Below are 24,730 nucleotides of genomic sequence, written 5' to 3' on the forward strand. Positions count from 1 at the left end.
GCACAAAGTACACAGACTGCTGTTTGCCACATATTTTTATTTTTAGCAACCATAATGCATTGCAGAAGATATAAAACGGTCAACTCTGTTGCATGGACTTCAGTTTGAAAAACAAACAAAAAATGCTGAAATAAAAACACACAGCTATCCACAAGTTTGTCTCATTATAAAAAGAGGAGGAAAGCACTGTAACTCCGCTGTGGAAATACTGCGCCTGTTCTGAAGCTGTTGTGGTCCTCACCGAAAATGGCTCTTTTAAGAAATACTAACCACATCATCTTTTATGAACTTACTTCAAAGAGAAAACAAATGTATAGTCTTTTTAACACCATTTGTTTAAAGCAATAAGCATATCACCACATTTACTGACAGCGAGAAAACACAGAAAAAGATAAATGCAATGTGAAGATTGGCCTTTGGGCGGTGATCAGGAGATCAAACGTCCACGTGGACTCGAGCGCGTTTGTGAGAATACAAAGAGATCTGGCGGAGGGGCCAGGCCCTTGTGTTTTCCACAGCTGTTCTGGAAAAGTTCAGAAAAGTCCGTAGAAAACAGTGATGAGACAAACTATAAGCAGAAAGGAGTTGGAGACGTCCAAGTGTCCACCGCCTTGGTTCTGAGGATGGAGAAGTGAGTGGTGTGATGCTCCAGGCCGGTTTCAATCCCGGAGCTCTGCTCTCAGCGTCCAAACAGGTCTGTACCCTGTATTTACAGTGAGGACTTATCAGAGCTGGACTCTCCACATCTGTACGAGACCTAAGTGGACTACAGCTGGATGGACTTTTCCAGAAAGAAAGCTACGTAGTCTTGGCCTCTGTCAACCACAAAGGAATAACCATGACACAGAAATGAAATCAGTTTACAAAAAGGTGAAGGGGAAAGCGAAGACGGATGACAAAGAGTCAAACAATAACATTTCATACAGTAGAAGATATTCGTCTGGATGTTGGCAGAGAAACACTTTCTCTTGTTTTTTTTTTTTTTTTTTTAAGTCAAGTCAGTCAATCATTGGCTCCCCTTGTCCTCGTGTTTTTTTTTTGTTTTTTTTTAATAATTGTCCCTCTGGGTTTTTGAGGAAAGCGGGGGCAGGGCTCTAGATGTGGCTGGGAGCCAGAGCCAGGGCTGGAGATGGGGCTCTAGACGGGGGCTGGAGAGAGGTGGTAGGGATGGGGGTGGGGCTGGGCCAAGGCCAGTGCTGGGCTGTGGGGAGTCACAGAGTGAGCTTGCGGTGACACTTCTTTGTATATTTGCCCCGGAGCCGGGGCATGTCCTTCTGGAGACGGGGTTGGACATGGGAGGTGGAGATGGATCTGGAGACGGGGACGGGGCCGGGGCCGGGCCTGTGGGGAGTCACAGAGTGAGCTTGCAGTGACACAGTTCCTTGTACATTTGCCTCCGGAGCCGGGGCATGTCCTGCTGGCCGAAGCTGAAGGGCTGCCCCAGTGACAGACACTTGCAGTACTGCAGGAGGAGCAGAGAGACATCGGTGAGAGAAAGCACTGACCTCTGAGCAGATGCACTGTAAGACCATACAGACTGGATAAAACCTTTTCATAATGCATGAAGCAGGACGTAAACCTGAATATCTCATCTCTGTAACTGGAACAATTGATACTTTAACTCCAGGAGTTTGTTTCTGTGTGTTCAGCCCTTGTCCACATGTCTGAATGTAGGCAGCTGTGAGTGCACAGGCCCATCTCAAACCTCAGGAAAGTCAAAGGAGTGGTTGTGTGGGCTCTAAGGAACAGCAGAACCACACAAGATGGTGGAAATCCAGCTCATTGAGTCTGATTGCAGAGGATCGAGAAGACGAAACTGGACTCTTTGATTTAGAATGTAAATAACTGACAGTTAGAGAGAGCTGGTTTCAAACTCACTTCTTCAGACTCTGGTACAATTTGTTCACTTTGATGGTGAAATCATGCAGACGAGAGGAATCTGTGCTGGATCATCGGAGATAATCGCAGCTTCAGAACAACAATCTGAAAGGACGAGAACCCTACTGGATTGCTAGGAATTATTATTATGACTTGTGATGATTTGTGATGGCCTAAACATCCTCAAACCTCCGTGAAAATCTGCACACGTCAGACCTGGCCATTTTTTAAAACTGCTTTTTACTATTTTACAGTCATTGCGTCACACAGTCATTATCTGGAAAAATGGCTCCATATTGCCCAGACACTGTTTTCACATTTACAACATCTACTAGGGACTACACCTTTCACTTCATTCTAACCAATATGGTAGAGACATAAGCAGCACGTCGGGCTACATGTGAGGTTAATTGGTGACACTAAAATGCCCGGTGTGAGTGTGTGTGTTTGTCCTGTGATGGATTGGAGACCTGTTCTGGTGTGTCTTCTTCTCATCCAGAGTAACCTGGGACTGGTTCCAGTGTCACACAACCCTGACTAATGTTAAAGTGATTTGAAGATGGATGGATGTATATGTTTAAGTAGCCTGGTAGTTCTATCAACAGCTCACTGTAATCAACAGCTGACTGTCAAAACAAATGAGTTCAGTGCTTTTCAAAAATGTATTGACAATATTTATTATCATGAACCAAACCACTGTATAAAGTATAAGTATGACTGCTGATATAATTCTCTCGCTCATTTTCAAAATGAGAGAAAAGAAATAAAATGTGAAAGTTGTGCATGTTGAAATGCAGAGGTTGACTTCAGACAATAAAATACATTTTACAGTAAAACCTAAACACATGAATGTAAATGTGTGAAGGACCCTGGTGGACGGGTCATACTGGACTCCAGACTACTGATTCTCTGGGATCTCACTTCTGATCTGAGGCTCGTCTGTTCAAAAGCTTTACGTTTTGGCTCATAAACTCTGCTTTGCATTGACAATTTTAATAAGAGCAAATGCGACTCAGGTTTAGTGCTGCTAGTGGGAAGAATGAACAGAAATGACTCCGTTTTGGATTAAATGCTCCATTTTCACTGTCAACACTTCTTTCTTTGGAGAGCGCCATCAACTTCCTGTCTCATCCAATGTTCTCCCCTTTATTCTGTCTTTTTCGAACCGCCAACTCTCCGGTTATTAGACGACCGACTCTACCGCCGAGCCATCATCAAATACACAGATTTGATTGGCTGCGTGGTTTCAACTAGAAGCGCCCCATCTGGTTTACGATTACCATAAAGACCATAATAGCTGCACTAGTTGAAAAAGAAGCGCTCTGTCAATAACCTTCTGTTTGGGCCCGAGGTTGGTCCGGATCCGGGTGGGACCGCATCTGGGTCCCGACCCGGACAGCAGTCTGCCATTTGGTGATGCCTGTTATGTATTGTACTTCAGTATACTATTCAAAAATATATATATGCAATTTATTTGTATCTTTTCAATAAAGGCATAAATAAATAATAGTGCTATATTATAGTGGAGAAGCAGTGCTATTTAAAGATTTGTTCTTATTCCCAATCCTTTTCGGCCAAGCAACCTGATTACAGTTCTGCTCTTACTTGTTTAGTTTGATTGGTGAAATAACTTTGGTTTATTGATGTGCACTGTTGATTTTAATATTTGAATCTGAGCATGTTTGAAATAAAAAATGAAATGAAACAAATCACCCCGCGGATCCTAGTTGAGTGATGAACATCTCAGATCTGTTGCAACGACACAACTAACACCAGACCTCGATAAACTGGCAAAGAAGGGTGATCAACAACACTGTTCCAGTAAAAGGGAATATAAGTATTAACACTGTAATGACTTTTTTAACTTTATCTTTGATTATGTCTGCATCTGGTGCTGGCCCGGCCTGGCCCGTCTGTCAAATCTTAAAAGTCAGTGTGGAACCTGAGCCAACAAGCCTGCCCACCCCTGCTCTAAACCCAACAGGAAGTCTGACATTTTGTGTTATGGGGGTAAGTCCAAGAGACCTGAAATGTGGCCGGTATATACAACAGGCCTTCCTGTTGGAAATGTATCATAACGCTCCTCAAAAGCCAAAGGGCGTGGCCATGGCGGCCTGCTGAAAATCTGATAGTTCGCCATGAAACAGGAAGTGATGCGTAACTCTGCTTTACATACTGAAATCTGCCTGAAACTTCACATACATGATCAAAGACTCCCCCTGATCAAAACTACATGCCAAAATCCATTCAGACACGGTGCCACCTGCTGGCAACAGGAAGTCTAAGGAATTATAATTTCACATACCAAGGCCCCAAACTGTGTGATGTCATCCATGGTATTGGTCGGGATATGAAGCACATCAGGACATATAAAAGTGTCTCAGACACCCATACTGTAAACCCAACCGCAAATCTGCCATTTACTGTGAAATTCTTATACTGAACCCCTCGGACAGGATAAATCCGCTCTATTCTGCCTGGGGTCTCCTCCTTTTTCAATACAAATTTTATTTACAAAATGACATACAACGTCACACGCACAATCACACAGGACAAACCGTGAAGCTCACTGTGAAACCAAATAAAACATATCTGTCAAAAGAACACGTAAAACCAAAAACACCACATAACTATAATAAGTATGGGACCATCCAAAAATCTAAATGAAACAGTTCCAACAATAACAATTATCATTATTACTACATTATCGTGCTTGCAGCTTTAATTTACTTATATTTTCTGAATCAAAGGTCAAAATTATGATTAAAATTCTAAAAAAAAACTATTTCAATTATTTAGTTTGTACAGCTTCTATTTCTCAGTAGTAAAAATAAATACATTTTTGAAACTATTCCTTTTTTGATTCTTCATCAAGTGAGCCTAATGTGAACTTTTGCATCTTAAATTTTCACCAGCAGTAATAAAGGTGACAGTATTGGATTAATGTTTCTTCTGAACTGTATCCAGATGACAATCTTATAATCATATAATATAATTACATCATTAAATTGTGAGATGGGAGCTCCTGGAGGTGCTTCTGCGGGAATAATCAATAAGCCAATAATTCTCAGGAATCCGGGGAGACATTTTTACCGTTTAGACTTATGAAGCTAGAAATTATGAAATATGTGTGATAATGCTCAATATAATTTCAATTGGGGACAATTACACATGCTGAGCTTATCTGTAGTCAGAATTTAAAGACCATCAGAAGGAACTCACCTGTAGCACAAACGCTCCACAGTCACTGTCGTTGTTCTGGCGACCTACATTCTGAAACATCACAGCACATTTCACATGTTAAGCTCAGCTTCGACTGACGTCACGTTTCTGTTACATACGGCAGAGGACGGTACCATTTTGAAAAAGCCTTTCCAGCCTGTGAGGAAATCCCGTTGCTCCTTCTTGATGGCTTCAGCTTGAAGATACTTGAAAATGTGCTGGAAACATCGACAAGAAGTTTAATAAACACACCGAGCAGAAACCATTCATCCAGAGAGACAGACAGAGACAGAGACAGAGACAGAGACAGAGACAGAGACAGAGAGAGAGAGAGAGAGAGAGAGAGAGAGAGAGAGAGAGAGAGAGAGGAGAGGGAGAGGGAGAGGGAGAGGGAGAGGGAGAGGGAGAGCTTTTCCACCAAAAAGAACCAGGTGCTAGTTCAGGGCCGGCTCTATTGCCAGTTGTCTGCCAAAGAACTGGTTGTTTTTTCCCCATTGTCAACCGAGCCAACTGAGAGCCACGTCATTGTGTCACTCCGTCACTGATTTCACCAATGTAGCGCTGGCAGAGCGCCTACAGGAACGAGGAGACAGACTGTATACACCAGTTCGGTCCGGGTCGCTCCATCTCATGGTTTAGGTTTTAATTTGAGCTAAATTCATCTTTTTCCGCCAAAATATAGCAAATTATCGGCTCAAGTAAACAACTCGCAACTGACTTCCGGTTTGTATTACGCCCGGTAATGAGCAACGTGATTGGTCAATTGATACCATGTTGGTAATCCCTAAAGTCCATAAAAGTAAAACAGGAGGCAGGAGTTTCAGCCATATGGCTCCTTTACTCTGGAATCAACTAGCAGCCTCGGTCCGAAAGGCCAACACCATTAGTTTATTTAAGAGTAGACTAAAAACCTTCCTCTTTGATAAAGCTTATTATTAGGAATAAAATAGGACCACTAAGTTGAGCTGCTATAGGCCTAGACTGCTGAGGGGATTTTCTCTCTCCCGTTAAAGGGAGTAACTCTACATTTGGAGGTTCTGTTTCTTGTCTTTCTTTCTTTCTCTCTGTGTAACAACATTACTGTAGCCACCAGATACTGCCGCTGTCTTTTTTCTCCCTGACAGGAGGAGAGCAGGATCCAGGGGATCAGACCCAAGACTCACAGAGTGGAGTTACCACGGTCCTACTACCCGACCCCACCACAGCACCGGGACCCCACCGCAACTCCAGACTGAGATTGGTTCATCATCAGACCAACGCTCATCATAGACTTTTCTTAGTATTTGTACTTATCTGGCCTGTCTCCCACTCTCTCTCTCCCTCTTCTATTCCTCTCTCTCCCTGTCCTATCTTATGTACTTCTCCCCCCAACCGGTCAAGGCGGATGGCCGCCCTTCCAGAGTCTAGGGTCCGCCCCACGGTTTCTTCCTGAAGAGGGAGTTCTTATGAACTTCTCTCCATGCGAGGGAGTTTTTCCTGGCCACTGTTGCTTGTTACACCTGCTTGCTTTGGAAGGGTTTAGTTGGGTTCTGTTGTACTCTATCATTGTAAGAGCGCTTTGAGATGTTTGTTGATGTGATTTAGCGCTTTACAATTACAATTGAATTGAATTGAATTGAATACCATGTGGTGTATGCGTTTTGAAAGGTGGCTTCTGATTGGTTCGTAAATCTCTGACTCATCCCGATGTGTTCAAATGCTGCGGCAGAGGGGAGGAACTTAGACAAATGTTCTTTCCAAAATGCTGAGGAATTATATCTGCAGAATATCTATGGACCAAACGATCAATCTAAATTATTCACGTTTGGAGTCATGTGCTCGGTCTAGAGGTGCAAATAGAAGCAATGTGCCAACAAAAGGGGCATAAACAAGTACATATAGTGAAGTTTATGAACACACCAATATACTGTTTTTAAAACTACACACTGTACAAGACTGCACAAATAATATAGAAAGCAATAAATAAACTGCTCCCTGTAAACATACCAAACTGTTGAAAGACAGAGTGGGGGGTTCAACTTTAGAGGGAAACTAAACTTGTAACAGAATTATACTTGGACCAAATAATAAGTTTGTGTGTTTCCATTTGTGGGCTGGTTTTGTGAAATGTTCTTGACGATAAGATTAAACAAAGTATGAATATAACGCAGTTTGCAAAATGTACAAAAGATATATCTTGAAGAAGGAAAATGAAACTCTCACAGATGTTAATGGAACTTGTTCATTTTGTTCCTTTTTTGTGTGTTTTTGATTTATTATGTTTTCATAAATAAACTGATTGGAGTAGTTTTTCCTTTTTGTTTTTCTTATTTTCTCATTTATATTATCTTATTATTTTATTTCTTATCTTATTTGATTGGATTTTGCATTTGTCAATGGGTGAAGAATGAGAGTTGGACTTGATAAGCCGAGGCTTCTTCCTATCCCCTCTGTGAACGAGTCAAATGTGTGTGGTTTTGAAATTGGCTTTTTATTTATTTTTGTGTTAGTTTTTTTTCCATTTGTTTCATCTAATTTCAATCGTTCCTTCGTTTGAAATAAATAAATAAATAAATAAGTAAATAAGTAAATAAGTAAATAAGTAAATAAGTAAATAAGTAAATAAGTAAATAAGTAAATAAGTAAATAAGTAAATAGGTTTGGAGTGAGGATATAGGATATAGGATAGAAAGATATAGGATGCATCAGCAAAAATGTCAAAGAGAAAAGGAAATATATAACTGTTAACCCCCACTGGTCGCCAACATTTGGGCATTACATAGTGAATTTCTGCTCCTTTCACTTCCTTTCTGGACGTGTCTGAATCAAATGCTTCAACATCGGGAAGCTCTAGCACCGTTTCCATGGTAACCTATGTAAACCTGCCGATTAAAGTTGTCTTTCACATGAAGCCATTAAAAGGCTCATTTTGTGGTTAAGAAAATCCAAACTTTCATTTACAGTAGTTTGTAGTTTGTTTTGTAGTTGCTGATGAACCAAACGTATCGCGTCTCAGCGTGTGGAGGAGGAGACGGACTACGGGGAAAGTGAGTCTTAAGAGAGGCTGAAGATAAGAAAGTAAATAATCGAGCTTTAAATCATCCTGAGCACTATAGAACACACACACACGCCCACAATACGGAGAGAAAGTATAAATCCATCAATTTTGTAATCTGTAAGAGAGTTGAGAGGAAAAGCATGCCGATCCAGCTCGTTTCTTCATATTCCAGAGTTGGAGCTGTTGTTTACCTTGGGGCATCTTCTGTTGAGGGTCCGCTGAGAATCGAAGTATGTGATGGCTCTGCCACGAATGTCGACGCTGACTAGAGACCAGTGGACCTCCAAGTGGATCGGGATCAACAACAAGTCCTTCTGAAAGATGTCCACCTGGCACATAAAGCACAGAGCACAGAGCAAGAAGAGAAGCATGAACGAGGGCACTGCTCCTCTGCTCCAGTGTCAGATCCATTCAGTGGAGAGTAGTGAGATCTGTCTTAACAGTTGGCTCCTGGGGACGGTGTGATTTTAATATATTACAAGTTCATAGCGAGCCACACTGTATGAGATTACTCCATATAAACTTTAGGCCATGGCATGAAGTTTGCTTTGTGCAGAATGCACAATGAAAACAAGCTTAATGGCAGCTTACAACGTGACTCCACATGATCACGCAAGAATAACACGTCTTAAACATACACATGAATGTTGGCCTGGCCATTGTGGCATTTATATATTTGGAAATCCCCAAAAACATGAGAATATGGACGCAGTAGTGGCTCGGAAAGACTTTGAATGCCAATTTTGCAAAGGGAGCTTGAAGTAAGTGCTTGTTAGCATCTACTACCGTTTTACGGTTATGGTCTTTTATTTTCCAACAAAACACACTACAAGTACATGTAACAAACAGGTGGCAGCAGCAGTCACGATCACCCCAAATATCTGACACGGTCTGAATTTTAGAGCTGTCTGAATTTGTTTGCAAGACAATGACAACGGCTGTCCTTGAACTTGTCTCTCAGTGCGAAGTAGGACCATCAATTCAGAGCTATCTTTGGTCTGGGAGTGTAGCAGCCTAGAGAGAACTGGAGCTGTGGATTTGTCTGTACTGATCATGACGTGAGGAGCTACTAAAGACATTCAACAATAACATCAACAAATGGAAAAAGCTGACGGTTTCTGCTGAATACTGAACACACACACAGTGAAACAGTTTAAAAAATCTCAAAGTGCTAAAACATCATTGAGCAGATGCATTCATTGAGGCCCAGTTGTTGGGCCAAAGGTTCATTGTTTACCCTCTTGACGTTTTTTTTAAACAAATAAAAACATGGTGACTGCATGGTTGAAATTGTTATTGGCACGTCACGTGACCCCCGCCAGCCGCCCCCCCGAAAGACAAAGGCACGTGGACCCACAAGGACCGGATCCTAACTTGCTGGCCAAGTGAAGAAAGCGGTGGAAAGTACTTTTACTTTTTCGTCTGTTTTTGGGATCCTGGGAACGCAGCGAGCAGCTCTCCTCACCACCGCACAGCGCCCGACTGTTCTGCAGCTGAATGCAAAGCTCCACAGTTCTGGTTCAGGATGCCGAATCCAGACTCAGTAACGGCATCTGCTTGTATTTGCTTACAAGTCTGTTAATAGAAGAGTCTTAATAAGTGCTCTCCATTCACTAGCTGTTTCAAAGAACTACAATGTTTCACTCAATCTAAAAAAGGCAAGATTCTTGTAATGTGGTTTATAAACACACTGTATTTAAATTAAGTTAACATTGGCTGAAATTGAATAATAATGAAGAGCCCCACCTAAGAAATTTATCACCAGCCACCACTGCTCCATACTATTATTTCTATATTTATCTTTTGGCTCATTCCAAGTTAAAATGTGTTTACCATTATAAGGTTCTCACTCACTTGTATACAGAAAAGAATGGGTTGATATGTATCTGGAAAAACGTGTACACAAGATGTAAATTTGTTGATGGGATGATGCTTTGTGGGAATCAATATTAATAAATCAAAGCTGCAAGCAGCGTTGAGCGGTACTTCGCCCCCTGGCCCGTCGGGGTCAGCCCAGTCACAGCCTCCGGCCCCTTTAAATGTTATGTACCTGAAAATCACACAGGTGACTCCCCAGGTGTCCCTGACCTGGAATCTGGTCTTATCTAACAGTGTTCATAGTGAAGTGTGGATGAAATTTTGAGAACACCGGGGAGAAAAAAGATCATTTTGGCTCGTGTGGACGGGGCCTAAGTCTGTCCTTAGAGGCTTTCAGCGCAATGTTCGGCCGTCGGGGTCATCAAACCTTTCACACTGTTCATGACGGTATGAGCTGAATTTAAATAATTTTTTTTGCATTCTTATGTTTGGAGAAAAATCCCTAAAATAGGAAGAGAACATGGGCGATTGTAGGACAACTCGTCCACGGAAAACTCGTTCACAAACCTGCAACCCTGGACAATTCGCCCTCGGACAGCACTTTCAGTGGACAACTCGTCCATTACAGAGTTTCCAAATTTTTGGGAAAAAATAAATCCTGTACAATGTACTTTTACTTTTGTTATTTCTAATTGATATTTTATAAATATTTTATACATCCAGTAAATGCCCATATACATTGAGTATAATATCATATGGCTTTGTTTCTCTTGGAAGAAGGTGTAAGCAAAGCTCCAGACGAGTCTGTACAACTTTGTGGGCGTCTATAAGGCTTCCAGGAAAAGACTCCCCAATTCCCTGCATCTCTCTGTCCCCCGTTCGCAGGAAAAGAACTAGGATCGTGCACGGTCTCTCCCTGGGGATTGGCTGCAGTGTAGGGGCCCTATGGGAGCGATTAATCTCCGGTATCTTCCCCACGAGAACTGACTGCAAGAGACTGCCAACAAACTCTGTCATATCTCCAGACTTGCTGCCTTCTGGCATTCCAACAAACTGGAGATAATTACACCTGCTCCAGTGTTTGATGATAGAGTTTGTCACCAAGGTCGTCCACCTCCTTCTTCGTAGCCACTGGGTTAGTTTCCCAGGATACTTTTATGGTCTTGTCCATGTCCTCCAGCTGCTACACCCTCTTCTCCACATCCATCACTCGTGCAATAAGTGAGAACAGCTTCCCTTCCACAGACATCGTGGTGCAACGAATATCATTAATGCTGACTCAAAGGGTCTGCAGCACAGTGAAATTATTTGCGATGTCTTGAGTGAATTGCTCGGAACAGGGAGCCCCACCATTGCAGCCATGTTTGGAGGCGTTTTGACACCGCAAATGCATCTTAATATTGCCACGGGTCGCATTCTTTGTTGGTTTTGAAATGCTTTAAGTAGTAATCCAGTCTTTTGTAACACTATGCCTGTCAGCTCGTGGTCATGGACTAAAGTATAAAGACAAATTCAACACGGCTTGACGGAGCGTTTTACTGAGGCAGCCATCTTATTCATGTCATCTTATGCATCACATGACTCTTATTTTCGTATTTTTAATTGACTCAAGTTGTCGTGCAACCTCAGAGCTAAAATACACGGGCAGGACATTACGCTGTTTTTACTGGACATGTTTTCCCACCACACAAATCGTCCAAACACATCATGGCTACTTTGTCGACTCATGAGAGAAGATCTTCCGTTTACATTTCAAACGTATGCATTTACATTGAAATACTAGTAAATTAACCCTAGAAGACAAGTAAAGTCAGTTTAATTGGTGTCCTTCTAAGTCAAATATACAAGATGAGTTCACCAAAACCTTTACTTGAACACATCAGTTACAGATAACAAAGACTTTAGATTATCAATAATCTTTTCTTTTTTCCATCAGATCCCATTTATAAATACCTGTCATAATGATAGATGGCCATGACTTTACTTACATTCTTTGTCCATCGTTTGACTCCGTCATAGCCTTTCGTCCTTAACTTATCATAAAAGAAGCTGTTGAAAAAGTGGACCTGAGAGAGAAAACAAAGGCAGAGGAGGGAACATTGTTACTAAAAAAGATGAACTTTGAATCTGATTTGTAAACAGATCTTGAACATCCTGAACATCGTTTAGTGGTGAAAAGACTCACTATGTAACAATACAGTTGTGGTTTCAGTTAGAAATCTGCAGCATAATACAGACAACTCACCAGTTACGAATCGAGCAGTTTCACAATTAGCTGTTTTTTTCACACGTGACTTTTGCTACAGTTCTGCCGTGACAGAATTCAAAGCTGTAAAGCCTGGGTTTTACTGCCCTGAGCTCAGGCTCACAAGTTCTAATACAGATGAGCCCATTTTTTCACACATTTAAATACCTAATTACAGACAGACAATTATGAGACCATTTTTTGCAGATTCATGTTCACATCGACAAATTATTTTACACATCTCTGGCTTTGGACAGACAGATTGAAATACAGACAAACAACCCTCCAAGCGCATTGACACATAGTTTTGGTACAATGAGGCCCCCATACACCCTGGCTGCAGCATGCTGTGATTTGAAGTCTCTGTACTTTGTTTGCCTCTGCCACCTGTTGGTAAAGAAGTGCAGGAAGATGTTTCGGGCTACTTTAACATGGTTTTAGACCAGTGGCCTTGTCACGAGAAGAGCCATCTCCTTAGCTTTTTGGACAAGTAATACCTGAGTTAGGGTTGGGCGATAATATGGTAATAAGGTATCCCGCAGTATCTAAGAATAGCAATGGTATCACTTTCATTAAGAGTCATTAAAAACCAAAAATAAATCTGCTGTGCATATAAGCTCTTTAATTGGATAAATAACCAGTGTTTGCCCAGCACTTATGTATGTGGGGTTGAGTTTTCAATTTCTTACAATTACAATTAAAAACTAATGGTAGGGTATAATGTTTCACTTAACTGTTGAATCAGGAGATGACAGTTAAAGTTTTTGGATGTGACATCATCACGTGACAGCGAAGAAGTGAGAAAGACAGCAAGCTGCCGTATCCAAGCATATTAACATAAAACTTTTCATTCTAGAGCACTTCATGATTCCCTCTGCTGACAGGCTGTGTGGAGATGCTGCTTTTACTTTCCAGCAGGACTTGACATCTGCCTACTGCCAAAGGTACTAAAAGCTGGTTCAATGACTATGGTGTTACTGTGCTTGATTGGCCAGCAAACCCTCCTGACCTGAACCTCGTAGAATATGTATGGGCTGTTGTCAAGAGGAAGATGAGAGACACCAAACCCAAAAATGCAGATGACCTGAAGGCAGCTATCAAAGCAACCTGGGCTCCCAGTACACCTACGCAGTCTGATTGCCTCCATGCCACGGCACACTGATGCAGTGAGTCAAGCAAAAGGAGGCCTAACCAAGTATTGAGTGCATGGAAATGAAAATACTTTTCAGAAGCCTGACATTTGTGCTTAAAACATCCTTTTTGATTGGTCTTACATGATATTGGAATTTCTTGAGACACAGAATTTTTGGTTCTCATCATCTGTAAGCCAAATTCATGAAAATTACAAGAAATAAAAGTTTGAAGTATTTAACATTGCAAAGTTTAAATATATGTGTAATGAATATATATAAAATAACAGTTTCACTTTCTGAAATGACTGACAAAAAATATTGAACTTTTTCACGATATTACATTTTTTTGAGATGTATCTGTATCAGTCGCTTCTTAATATGAGTGACAACAGCAGACAAAACACACAAAAAGGAAAGGTGCCCACCTGAAAAATAAATTTAAGATTAACACGGACCAAAATCTGACAGATTTCAGTGTTTTTGGCCATTTTCTCACAGGTTTCCTCTCTGCCTGCACACTCCTAACCTACAATGTGATGTGCTGAATAAAATCCAGCAGCCTGAATGTGGCTGACTGAAATATTTTGAGTGGTTGAAAGAACATTGGACAAGATGACACGCTCAAGTGTGTTAAGTTTCCTCGCCTCGTGTCCCAAAAACATGCACTATGGGTCCTGAAGTGGGATAAATATAGAGATATATAGTATGATATGATAGCAATATAGTATGATAAATAAATATATTGGAAACTAAAGGCGTAGCTCCACCGCACTTTCTGTGCCGGAGCGTCGCGGGGCGGGACGGGTTTTCGTGCGGTCCGACTGAAAAGTTGTTGATGGTACGGAAAGAAACCGCGACCGCCGGCTACGATTTTCCGCTACCCCTCCGTTGAGGTACCAAGCACGAAGGAACGGGTCTGTGAGGAGGAGCTACAACACAGCCGTCTGCTGATTGGTAGTGAGGATCATCACTCTCCACTTTCCAGCAATATTTAAATATTTCATCGGCCGTAAACCTTCGTTGTTGTTTACATACCCCGCTTTGCGCTCACTGGTTGTTTGGTTAACTGGGTTTATTGAAATGTTGGCGCGCGACACAGCATGGCGTCTTTTAACGAGATACAGACGCTCTTCTCAGGAACAGGAGGAGGAGATTCAACAGGAACTGGATGCTGCTGTTCACAATGAGAAAGTTTAACCTGAGTCACAGAACAACTTGGACGGCCGCCTCCGTGTTCTTCACTGGACTTGTCTCTGAGTCGTTCACAACCCCGCCTACATTTACCGTACTTCCTGTGGTGGGACCGCACAACAGAGTTGGTCCTGTGTGCCCTTTGCTGTACAGTAACCTCCCGCTCTGCCCCGCTCCACAACGTACTGCGCGGTGGAACAGCGGCTTAAGGTGAGTGGTGGTGGTTCTGGGCTGTACCGTCTCTGTTGTGCTTTAAAAACAGCCTCACAATGAGCTGACAGGCAATCGATATGTTGTTTACCTTGTCTGGCACCGAGTCCATGACCAGATCTCCGTACATGTTCATAATCTGTGGAAAACAGAAAAAACAGAATGACTCTGTGAGAAGTTTTATTATTGTCATGTCACACTGATTATTTGATGAATCAAACTTTTTGTAGGGCATACTGGGTGAACATGTGATCATGTTGAATATTGCTATAACACACCGAGTTATCACGCATACAGTTCAGAAGATGTTATTGCCTTTGGCACTTTGAGTTCTTCTAAGGCCCCGTTTCCACAACAATGAAAACAAGTGTACCTGCAAAACCTTTGTGGGGTCCGTTTACATGACGGCTGTGCTCCAATCCACTGAAACCATCACTTTTTCATACTGGCTTTCAAGGTTGAACTTTTCTTTCTCGCTCGCAACTCAATTGAGCACATGCAAACCAAATATAAATAACTCTTCTGCTTATGCGTGAGTAACAAGCATGCCAGACTATGAAGTGCCTTGATTCCAGGCCTGTATTCCAGATTTATAGTCCATATTGGTTGTTTTATATTTGATACTCCCCCCTAATAGCATCCAATTCATCATCTGTCCATACAAATATCAGGTACTCTCAATTTTGGAAACGTTTTTAGCGTATTTTAGCGCTGTACACATGTATGTGTGGTTTCATTACAAAAAGAAGCAAGAGCACCACCTTGTGGCCTGGCATACTAACCACATCGTTGTCGGTGTGTGCTGCAGTGTAAAGGCAACACCTTTATTTAACAGACCAGAGGCCTGTACTACGAAGCTGGATTTTCTCTTATCGAGATAACTTCAAGGATTAAGCCTGGTTTTCTGTACTGTGACTCTCGCTCACTTCTCACCAGGATAAATCACCTGGTAACTGACGCTGAAAGTCTAACCTGCTCCGGAGCAGGTTATGTTCTTGATAAGAGGTCAAAGCCCCGTCTCCTGACCAATCAGATCTCTTAGAAAATGACCAGCCCATTCTTACATGATGGTGATTGGTGGGCAGGTTCAGCACTGAGCGGAGATGAGAAATTAATTCAGAGCGATCTTTTTAACATAATAAAATAAATCCTGGTCACTGAGGCTTTGAAGGATGTTTTTATTCTTGACTTGTTCCAAGTCTGTTTATCTGTAATAATGAGGTTAATGATCACACCTGACAGAACTGCAGGAACATGAATTTATGGAACCAGAACTACTCGTGTCATCACGGTGATGAATTAATATTCCAACATAAAACACAAGAGAAACTCAGCCTCAAAACAACTGGATGGAAAATATAAACTAAAAGAAGATCAGTGAGGAAATTCAGCCCGACATGTTTCTGCTGTAATAAAGTGAAATTGATTGATCAGCGACGTGCTGTCCGTTCATATCACTGATAAATTAATATTGTATAATCTCACTAAATCAGAATTAACAAGTCAGGAATGTTCTGGCTTTGGCTCCAGCAGCAGTGTTGCTTTTAGCTGCTGGATGTGTTTTAATTCTTCATAATCTCAGAGAATAATCGCTACTTCAGTAATCTGTAAACTGCTCTGCAGGATTTCTCCGTGTGTGTGATTGGTCAGATGCTGCAAACTCCGCCCCTTTCATGTGAACGCGCACACGTAGGTCTGGGTTGAACCAGCGAGTTGATAACCTGATTCGTAGTAACGGTGATCAGGATCACTCATGTCTGGATAAGTCAACCCAGGAAACAGAGAGATATCCTGGATATGTTGATCACGCTTCGTAGTACAGGCCAAAGGTGTTGTCACTTGAACGTTGTTGTATAAACAGGGCCTAAACAACTGTGCTTTTTCTCTTGTCCCTCATTCAAAACCAGCCGTCACTGAGACTGGTTAAATCTTTGAAATTATTAGAGTTTCCAGTCGTATTTCATAAATTGGAGCAGTCATAATCTTTTCTAAATTCTGGAAAATATTGCCTCTACAGCATTGAGGGCCACAATCCGTAATACTGTAATGTTAGTTAGAGAACGTGTCTGCTATACTACTATTTGGACTAGTTTTGTGAATAGCTCTCATGTTCATTATTCTTAAGGTTAAAACATCCCTCAGGCGCACGGACAGGGGGAAGAGAGGAAGGAAAAACACAGCAGCAGCACAGATAACACATATCAACATTGAGGATAGCTATTTAATCATGTATTCCATTATTGTCATCTTGGAAGACACAGAAAGAGGACTTCCTTCATCCAGTCACATACTAAATAAATTATTCAGGTTGATTTGGAGATCCTCCATGTCTGCTCAAACATGTGGACACAGTGAATCATCAATGATTGAGAAAAGCTTCCAGGAGCTCTAATTTAAAGCTTCATTCTAAAGCCACAACATGAAGCATCACCTCCAACATTAACAATGTGAAAAGCTGAGCAAAGTGGATGAAACTTCATGTCCCTCAATGCAAACATGCTCCTGATGCTTTTCTCTTCATTCAGCTCAGACAGTGTCATTTTACGAATGATACCGTTTTTTGCTATGCAGCTTTTTGTTCTGATTGGTAAACAGTTTAACTGAGAAAGTGACTGATCACAAAACATTTGCTTGGGTTCACCTCTTGTTTCAGAATATCACAGCAGGAAAAACTTTCATGGGTCCACTTCAGCCCTGTTTCCACTGCAGAGAATGTGATTGGACGGGACGGCAAAGCGTACCCAGACCCAAATCTGTTGCATGTTTCCACTACAGTTAAAATGTCGGTGGGATTGTGAATGCTGCAGATATGTGACATCGCAAAAGTAGCCTCAGCTGGGGGCAGGCCCTGACCCGGGCCGTATAAATCCTCTGTTGCTGTTTACATACTCCGCTTTGCACTGGTTGTTTTGTTAACCACTTTAGCCGCGGTTCCAACGTACTTTCTGTGCCGGGGCGTCGCGAGGTGGGACGGGTTTTCGCGTGGTCCGACTGAAAAAGTTGTGGATGGTACGGAAAGAAACCGAAACCGCAACCACCTGCTACGATTTTCCACCACCCCTCCGTTGAGGTATGGGTCTGTGAGGAGGAGCGACAACACAACCGCCTGCTGATTGGTAGTCACAATCGCCACTCTCAACCTGCCCACAATATTTAACTATTTCATCTGCCATAAACCTTCCTGTTGTTTACATACGCTGCTTTGCGCTCACTGGTTATTTTGTTAACTGGGTTTATTGAAACGTCGGCACACAACATTGCGGTGTTTCAACAAGATGCAGACGCTCCTCTCAGTAACAGGAGAGGAGGAGGTTCAGCAGGAGCTGGATGCTGCTGTTCACAATGAGAACATTTGTGCTGTGTGAGAGAGAACGACTCCGACGACCGCGGAGTTGCGGCCAGGTAAAGCCGGCTGCTTTCGTGTTCTTCCCTTGTCGCGTCCCCGCGTCATTCACAACCCCGCCTACATTTTAACTGTACTTTCTGTGGCGAAACCGTACGAGTGTTGGGCCTGGGTGCGCTTTGCCGTACCGTACCCACCCGCTTATCGAATTTGTGGTGGAACAGACTGAACACAGGCAGTATTTTTTCTGCTAAAGCCAATTTAATTAGCAGCAGCTCCATTTCACAACACAGTTTAAGGCAGCGGGCCATCTAGACGTCATTTGGCCGGTCAATCTTCAAAAAAGATGGCCAAAAAAATAGTGCACAGCTGCTAAAAGCGGTCTAGCTTATGTGTACAGTAGAACCTCGGACTAGGGACCCAGTAAGAGCAGACAAATAGTCGAGCACCGAGCGGTTTTAACTGTTAACACCTTAATGAGCGGACAGCCTCCAGCAGGGGGCGCTGCTGTGAAGTTTACTTCAGTCAAACATAAGGCCCGTGGACCAAAACCGGCCACAAAAATACCAATTCAGGATGGAATTTCCCCTCTGGGGATTAATACAGTGCTAAAATAAAATAAAAATAAAATAAATATTTTAAAGCAGAATGTTCGATGAAAATTTACTTAATGTTGACATTGTTGTCATTTTTAGTACTAATTGTGTGATCTTGCAAAGTTCATCCCGTACACCACAACAAAGAAACACTATCAAGTGTAAATTCAAAGGTTATTATAGTATTATTTTACCAGTCCAGCCACTCAAGATGAAACTGGGCTACGTTATGGAACGTTAAGGAAGTGAGCCCATATTGTAGTATGGATGCAATCGTGAGCGCACCCGCGGCCTTAATATTCCAATAATCTGGTCCAGCCCAAGTAGTTTTGCCGTTTTAGTGTCGCTCAGCTTGTAACTTGCCAGGAAAACCTGTCCGTTGTCAGCGTTCGGCAGGTTGTCCGCTCATTAAGGTGTGTTAACAGTTAAATATGTGTCCCTGCACTGTGACGTGTCCGCCCAGTACAGGGTGTCCACTCGTACCGGGTCCGCTACTCATAGGTTCTACTGTATATGATGTCTGCAGTCATTTTTGAGTGCATTGAGAAAAAAAATCGAAAATCGAGTTTTGTTTGAAAAATCGTAGATTTATTTTCTCGGCCAAAACGCCCAGCCCTAGTGCAGACACGACCCGAGTCCCTTTCGTCGCGTCCTAAGCAGTAGGACCGGGGCCAGCTGGTGCGTGCAGGCACGGACGGATGTCCTCGGCTGCCTCCGAGCCTGTGCCCGAGGCCCGGTCTCTGTCCCTGTGTCACGTCTGCTCTTTCGGAACTAAGGCAGAAGTTGCAGTCGCAAAAAAAAAGTATCGTAACTCTTTAGCCATGTTTTCACCGCACAAAAAGGGCAAGGAAGGAACGGAGTGGTTCGGAGCAGTACGGCAAAGCAGACCCCGACTGAAATTTGGGTGGCGTTTCCAGCGCGGTACCGATGTCTTTAAAATGATACTATACTGGGTGGGGCCGGTACCAGTATCTTTTTTTAACGTCACCCCGTAGCGTCATTGTGTTGTAATTTGCACTGAGGAGAGTCGTCAGTCTCTCTGTGGGGGAAGCGTCTGTCAGCTACTCTGCTTCCTGACTTTCATTCATTTAGGATCTTGTAGACGTGGGAGCGTGGCGAATGACCGAGGGACCCTTCTAGGAGAGCCATCGTTGATGGAGGGTGCTTGCGTAATATTGACAGCTCTTTACGTGATCGTGTGTGTGTGTGTGTGTGTGTGTGTGTGTGTGTGTGTGTGTGTGTGTGTGTGTGTGTTGGACAATCTAAAGTGCAGAAAACATCGCTCTGGTTTCCGAGAGGTGTGAAAAAAACGGCCGAGACGGGGTGAGTGCGCGCCCCCGCGCTCCGACCCAAGATCCGCAACTGCTTACTTGACAATTATTTACCAACAACATTCATGGACACAACTTCAAAATAAACGTCAAAACAACGCATTTTCAAAACAATCTTCTCCTAACCGAGCTTGTACTTTGAAAAGAAGACCGGACGCGCATGTGTAAATGACATGGTGTTTGCATCCATGTGAGAGTGCGCACGCATAACTGACTCAAACGTCGGGGAACCGGAGCGGCACGCGGCGGTTCTCGCAATGGAGCACCGGCCAGCGACGCGACGAGCCGACACGGTAGCATCGATTACGGCCGTCGCGTCTGCTCCAGAGTCCCGGTCTCCGTCCTGCCGCGATCGCGTCTGCTCTTTAGGAACCAAAATGAAAGTTGCGCAGCAAAAAAACTAAATAAAAAAACAACCAGTGCAAAGCTGAATATGTTAACAACAGAGGATTCATACAGCAGACATATTAAAATATTGTGTTACTACACACCCTCAGTCACTGACCAATCAGCAAACTGCTCCTCAAAACCAGATCTGTTCCATGGTCCTGAGTACCTCGACGGAGGGCTAGCGGAAAAGCGTCCACCTTTGGAGCGGTATTTTCCGGAAAATCCCAAATTCTTGTGGTGGAAACCCGAACCGTAACGGACTATACCAGTCCATTCCCACACTTTTTGTGCGGTGGAAACACGCCTTTTGGTATGGTTCTTTCAGTACCATCCACAACTTTTGCAGTGGGGACGCACAAAAACCTGAACCAGACCGTACCGGCACATTCTGTGCAGTGGAAATGGGGCTTTAGACTGGATGTTAGTGTGTGTGCACAGTATTTCACCTGGTCGTTGAGCCAGTTCTGTCCATACAGAGTTCCCAGGTCGTCCATGGTCAGAACGTGGCGTTTGTAGTTGACTCTGAAGGTTTTAGCCATGGCTGACCCTGACGAGCGCTGGAAGGATTGTATTAGATGCTGGATCATGGCTTTCCTAATAAATAGACCAAATACAACAAACAGTAAGTGGTTATTCATCTGGTTCTTCAGCAAAAGATCCAATTTCCACCGAAATTATTCAACTGCAGCCACAAAAGATGTTGAATCTGTAAATTGAGGTTAGCACAGCTTATTAAGTTTCACTATACTTGTTTTACCCTTTATCGCGATTTTTAGTGCATTTTACCTTTTTTAGCTGCTGCCATCACCGCGATTTAGACAAAACCTGGTGCAGACCCCTCTGAATTCAACAGTTACTGTCCCATTTTCAATCTACCTTTCATCTCCAAATTCCTGGAAAAAACTGTTGCCTCCCAACTCCGCTCTCATCTATCCCACAATAACCTCTATGACAAAATCACCAATTACCTACTTACGGCAGCTGATTCTGGACTCCTCACCATCCTCATCCTTCTCAACCTAAGTGCAGCCTTTAGTACTATCTGTCACAAAACCCTCCTCAACAGACCACCTTCTATTGGCCTCACCCATACTCCATAGATTGGTTCATGTCTTACCTCTCTGACCGCACTCAGTTCACTCAACTAAACCAATCCCTTTCTGTCACTACAGGTGTGACCCAGGGCTCTGTCCTGAGGCCCCTCCTCTTCATCATTTACCTCCTTCCCCTCTGTAATATCTTCCGCAAATTTAACATTAATTTCCACTGCTACGCGGATGACACCCACCTCTACCTTCCCAGTAAATCCTCATCCACCTGCCCACCCACCTATCTCCCTCAATGATTACATTTCTGAAATAAAAACCTGGTTCACCCTAAACTGTTTTAAATTAAACAGCAACAAAAATTTAGATCCTGCTCATTGGCACCAAGTCCACTTTATCTAAAGACAAAAGCTTCTCTATCAGCATTGATAACTCCTCCGTTTTACTCTCCCCCAAGGTTAACTGTCTGGGTGTCATCCTCGATAGCACTCTATCCTTTTAGTCTCATATCATTACTCAATCTGCCAACCTCCATCCACGAAACATCAATTGACTCCACCCCCCCTCACTGCCACCATCCTAGTCCACAGCCTTGTCACTTTTATTCAAGGTACACCACTATAGAGTAACAACAGGTTCAAAATGCTCCAACATGTTCTTCAAGAACATGGCTTTGCCTGGTGGTGCAGATAGAGATGGCACATCTGGTAGCGGGGAGTATGACTGCCAGTGGCACCTCTGTCCAAATGGTGCGAATGTCCATATTGGCGTGGACTATTTGGACGTTTATCCTCAAATATTACTCACACCTGATACCTATGGGGGGAATTTACCTCCAGAAAATAATACCTCTGATGCTAATTGCCCTGTGTCTTGTGTTGTTTGTACTGTTTTTAATGGCTGAATGTACGTTGTAATTGAGTGCCGAGAAAAGTGCCTTCAAATAAAATGTATTATTATTATCATTATATTGGTTTCTTGTGGTTTTATCAGTTTCAGATCTTCTTCTTAACTTGTCAGTGATTTCTGTCCTCATCACAAAGCTCCAAGTAAAGCAGAATGTTAATTATGTTCGATTTGAGTCAGTGAGACCAAAACTTTAATAATTCCTTAGTGACAGGTGCCTACCTCATTGTTGCTGTTTGATCCCAAAGGCAAATTAAGGAAAGAAAAAACCTAAAAAACAAACCTGAAATATTTATTTTTGTGTTGTTTAGGCAAGTGCCTTTTCCTTACTTTACTCAGCTGCTTGCACTTTATGCTACACAGTTAAACAAGTGTTTGTTGCTACAAGCATATTTCATAAAAGATTTAATGTCTTTATTTTTAGTTAGCATATACCTTAAACACTTAAAGCTCAAAACTAATGATGGTTATATAAGAGCAGCTTCATGCTGGTGCGATAAGCTTTATGTTTTACATTCAATTTACGTATGATTCGATTGGTCAACTAATCAAAAAAATAGCGGGTGAGTAGTCAACTATCAAAATAATCGTTTGTGGCAGCCCTGACTGACATGCACACATCAGCACACTCACAATAGCAAATGTCAGTTTAAAGCATTGGTCTCCAACCCTGGTCCTCGAGGACCCCCGTCCTGCATGTTTTAGCTCTCTCCCAGTTCCAACACACCTGATTGCAATGAGGGGCTCGTTATTGGGCTTTTTCACAACCTTGGTGATGACATCATCATTAGATTCAGGTATGCTGAATCAGGCAGCAAACTCAAACATGCAGGACAGGGGCCCTTGAGGACCAGGGTTGGACACCCCTGGTTTAAAGTGAGGCTGACGACATCCTCCACACTGCTCAGGTACTTCGTAGTTGGTATTATTATTATCAATGGTACTAAATATTTCAAGTTTGATATGTTAAACATGAGCACAAATCACATCTATTCATCCAGCACTGCAGAAAATAATTTGATTAAATTACGCAGGACAGGACAGAGAAGAACTGATGGAGGGGATTTCTTTAACAATTGACCCTGGAATGGTTGAAACCGGTAAGATGAATGTGACTGATATACAAAACGGTATGTAGGCTCAGACGGAAAAGGACAGCAAGTCAGCAGAGAACAGCAGGTGGACCGAGGAAGACAGACGAGAAGAGCAGAGGACAGACGATAGTAGGAGGACAGCAGATAATAGAGAAGACTACAGAGGAGGACCGCAGGAGGACAGCAGGAGGTGCGCAGAGAACAACAGAATGCATCTGACCTGTGTGGTTGTGAGAAGCTCTCGCTGAATATATCCTGAAGCTTCTCTACGATGTCATCTACATGGACGGGGATCAAACTGCCATACTGCTGTAGAGACTCCTCAAGAATACCTCAAGACAGAAGACAATCAGATATTATAATTTAACTATCATCATCAAAGCATCTCTCTTCAGGACTCAAACTGTGGACACAAACAGTCCAGCTCAGTGTTCCTCTGACAGTTTTCACAGGAATGTTCACATTCAAAATCACTTAATGTTTCAGAACAAACTGTGCAAAATAAGTTAAACAGTGTGTTTTAGTGGTTCAGAGCCAATGTTGTGATAGATAAATCAGAGGTACTCTTTCAAATCAGTGACATGTGCTGATAGTCAGATTCTTTGATCCATACCACTCACACAACTTGTGTGCTCCTCCGTCAGGGCTAGCTCCACGGGTTTGACATCCATGTTCCGTTTCTCTCTGTAGTCCTGCTTCTCTGAGGACGAGCCATTTATCTGCTTATCTGTAAAAGGAATTCAGGAAAAAATCATATTAATATCTCAGTCAATAAATATGGCTCCTTTGCTGATACAAGAACTATCTGTGGGGAACTGACCCCCCCCGAACCCTACATTTGCCGACAGAAACTATGAGCTAGAGACTGCTGTACAAGCATTGCCTGGCCACTAGGAAGTGCAGGACGTGAAGCTGTCAGCCTCTTTTCTCTGTCCTTCCTCATGGTCCACTCAGTATCTGAATTGAAGCAATGATTTCCACATATGCAGATGATGGTGTAGTAAATAGTAGAAAATTTGGTTAACTCTAACAAACACTCTTAATCCTCCATGTTTCTCTTTATCTACTCAAACTGTTAACCTCATTCAGGTTGGTTTTTTAATGCTATTTTCAGAGCCAAAAATGTAAGTTTGTGAGAACAAAAAGGAAAACGACAAAGAACATCAGAACTGTGTGACAGGGTAAATGTGTGTCCATCAGGTGAATAAAGCCACATGATGATGTCAAGGCTCACAATAACTCTGATTTTTGATTAACACAAGTACTTAAGTATGTCATTGTGCTTTGAGA

The 24,730-nt window shown here is 42.6% G+C and overlaps 1 protein-coding gene across 1 annotated transcript in view; it reads right to left on the reverse strand.

Annotated features, from left to right (window-relative positions):
- Positions 1-17: 17 nt before the first annotated feature.
- The window catches only part of senp3b (SUMO specific peptidase 3b), a 32,639-nt gene continuing 7,926 nt past the window's right edge, over positions 18-24,730 (reverse strand). Inside the window, exons 4-12 of the mRNA XM_080486114.1 lie at positions 24,054-24,167; positions 23,661-23,772; positions 20,841-20,988; positions 14,826-14,873; positions 11,944-12,021; positions 8,329-8,466; positions 5,235-5,318; positions 5,101-5,151; positions 18-1,462 (exon numbers count right to left, since the gene is read on the reverse strand). Coding sequence (XP_080342240.1) covers positions 1,352-1,462; positions 5,101-5,151; positions 5,235-5,318; positions 8,329-8,466; positions 11,944-12,021; positions 14,826-14,873; positions 20,841-20,988; positions 23,661-23,772; positions 24,054-24,167 — 884 coding nt within the window. The 3' untranslated portion in view covers positions 18-1,351. The remainder of the gene's footprint in view (positions 1,463-5,100; positions 5,152-5,234; positions 5,319-8,328; positions 8,467-11,943; positions 12,022-14,825; positions 14,874-20,840; positions 20,989-23,660; positions 23,773-24,053; positions 24,168-24,730) is intronic.

Source organism: Lipophrys pholis (assembly GCF_963383615.2).
Source record: "Lipophrys pholis genome assembly, chromosome: 18".
In the NCBI taxonomy this organism is placed as follows: Eukaryota; Metazoa; Chordata; class Actinopteri; order Blenniiformes; family Blenniidae; genus Lipophrys; species Lipophrys pholis.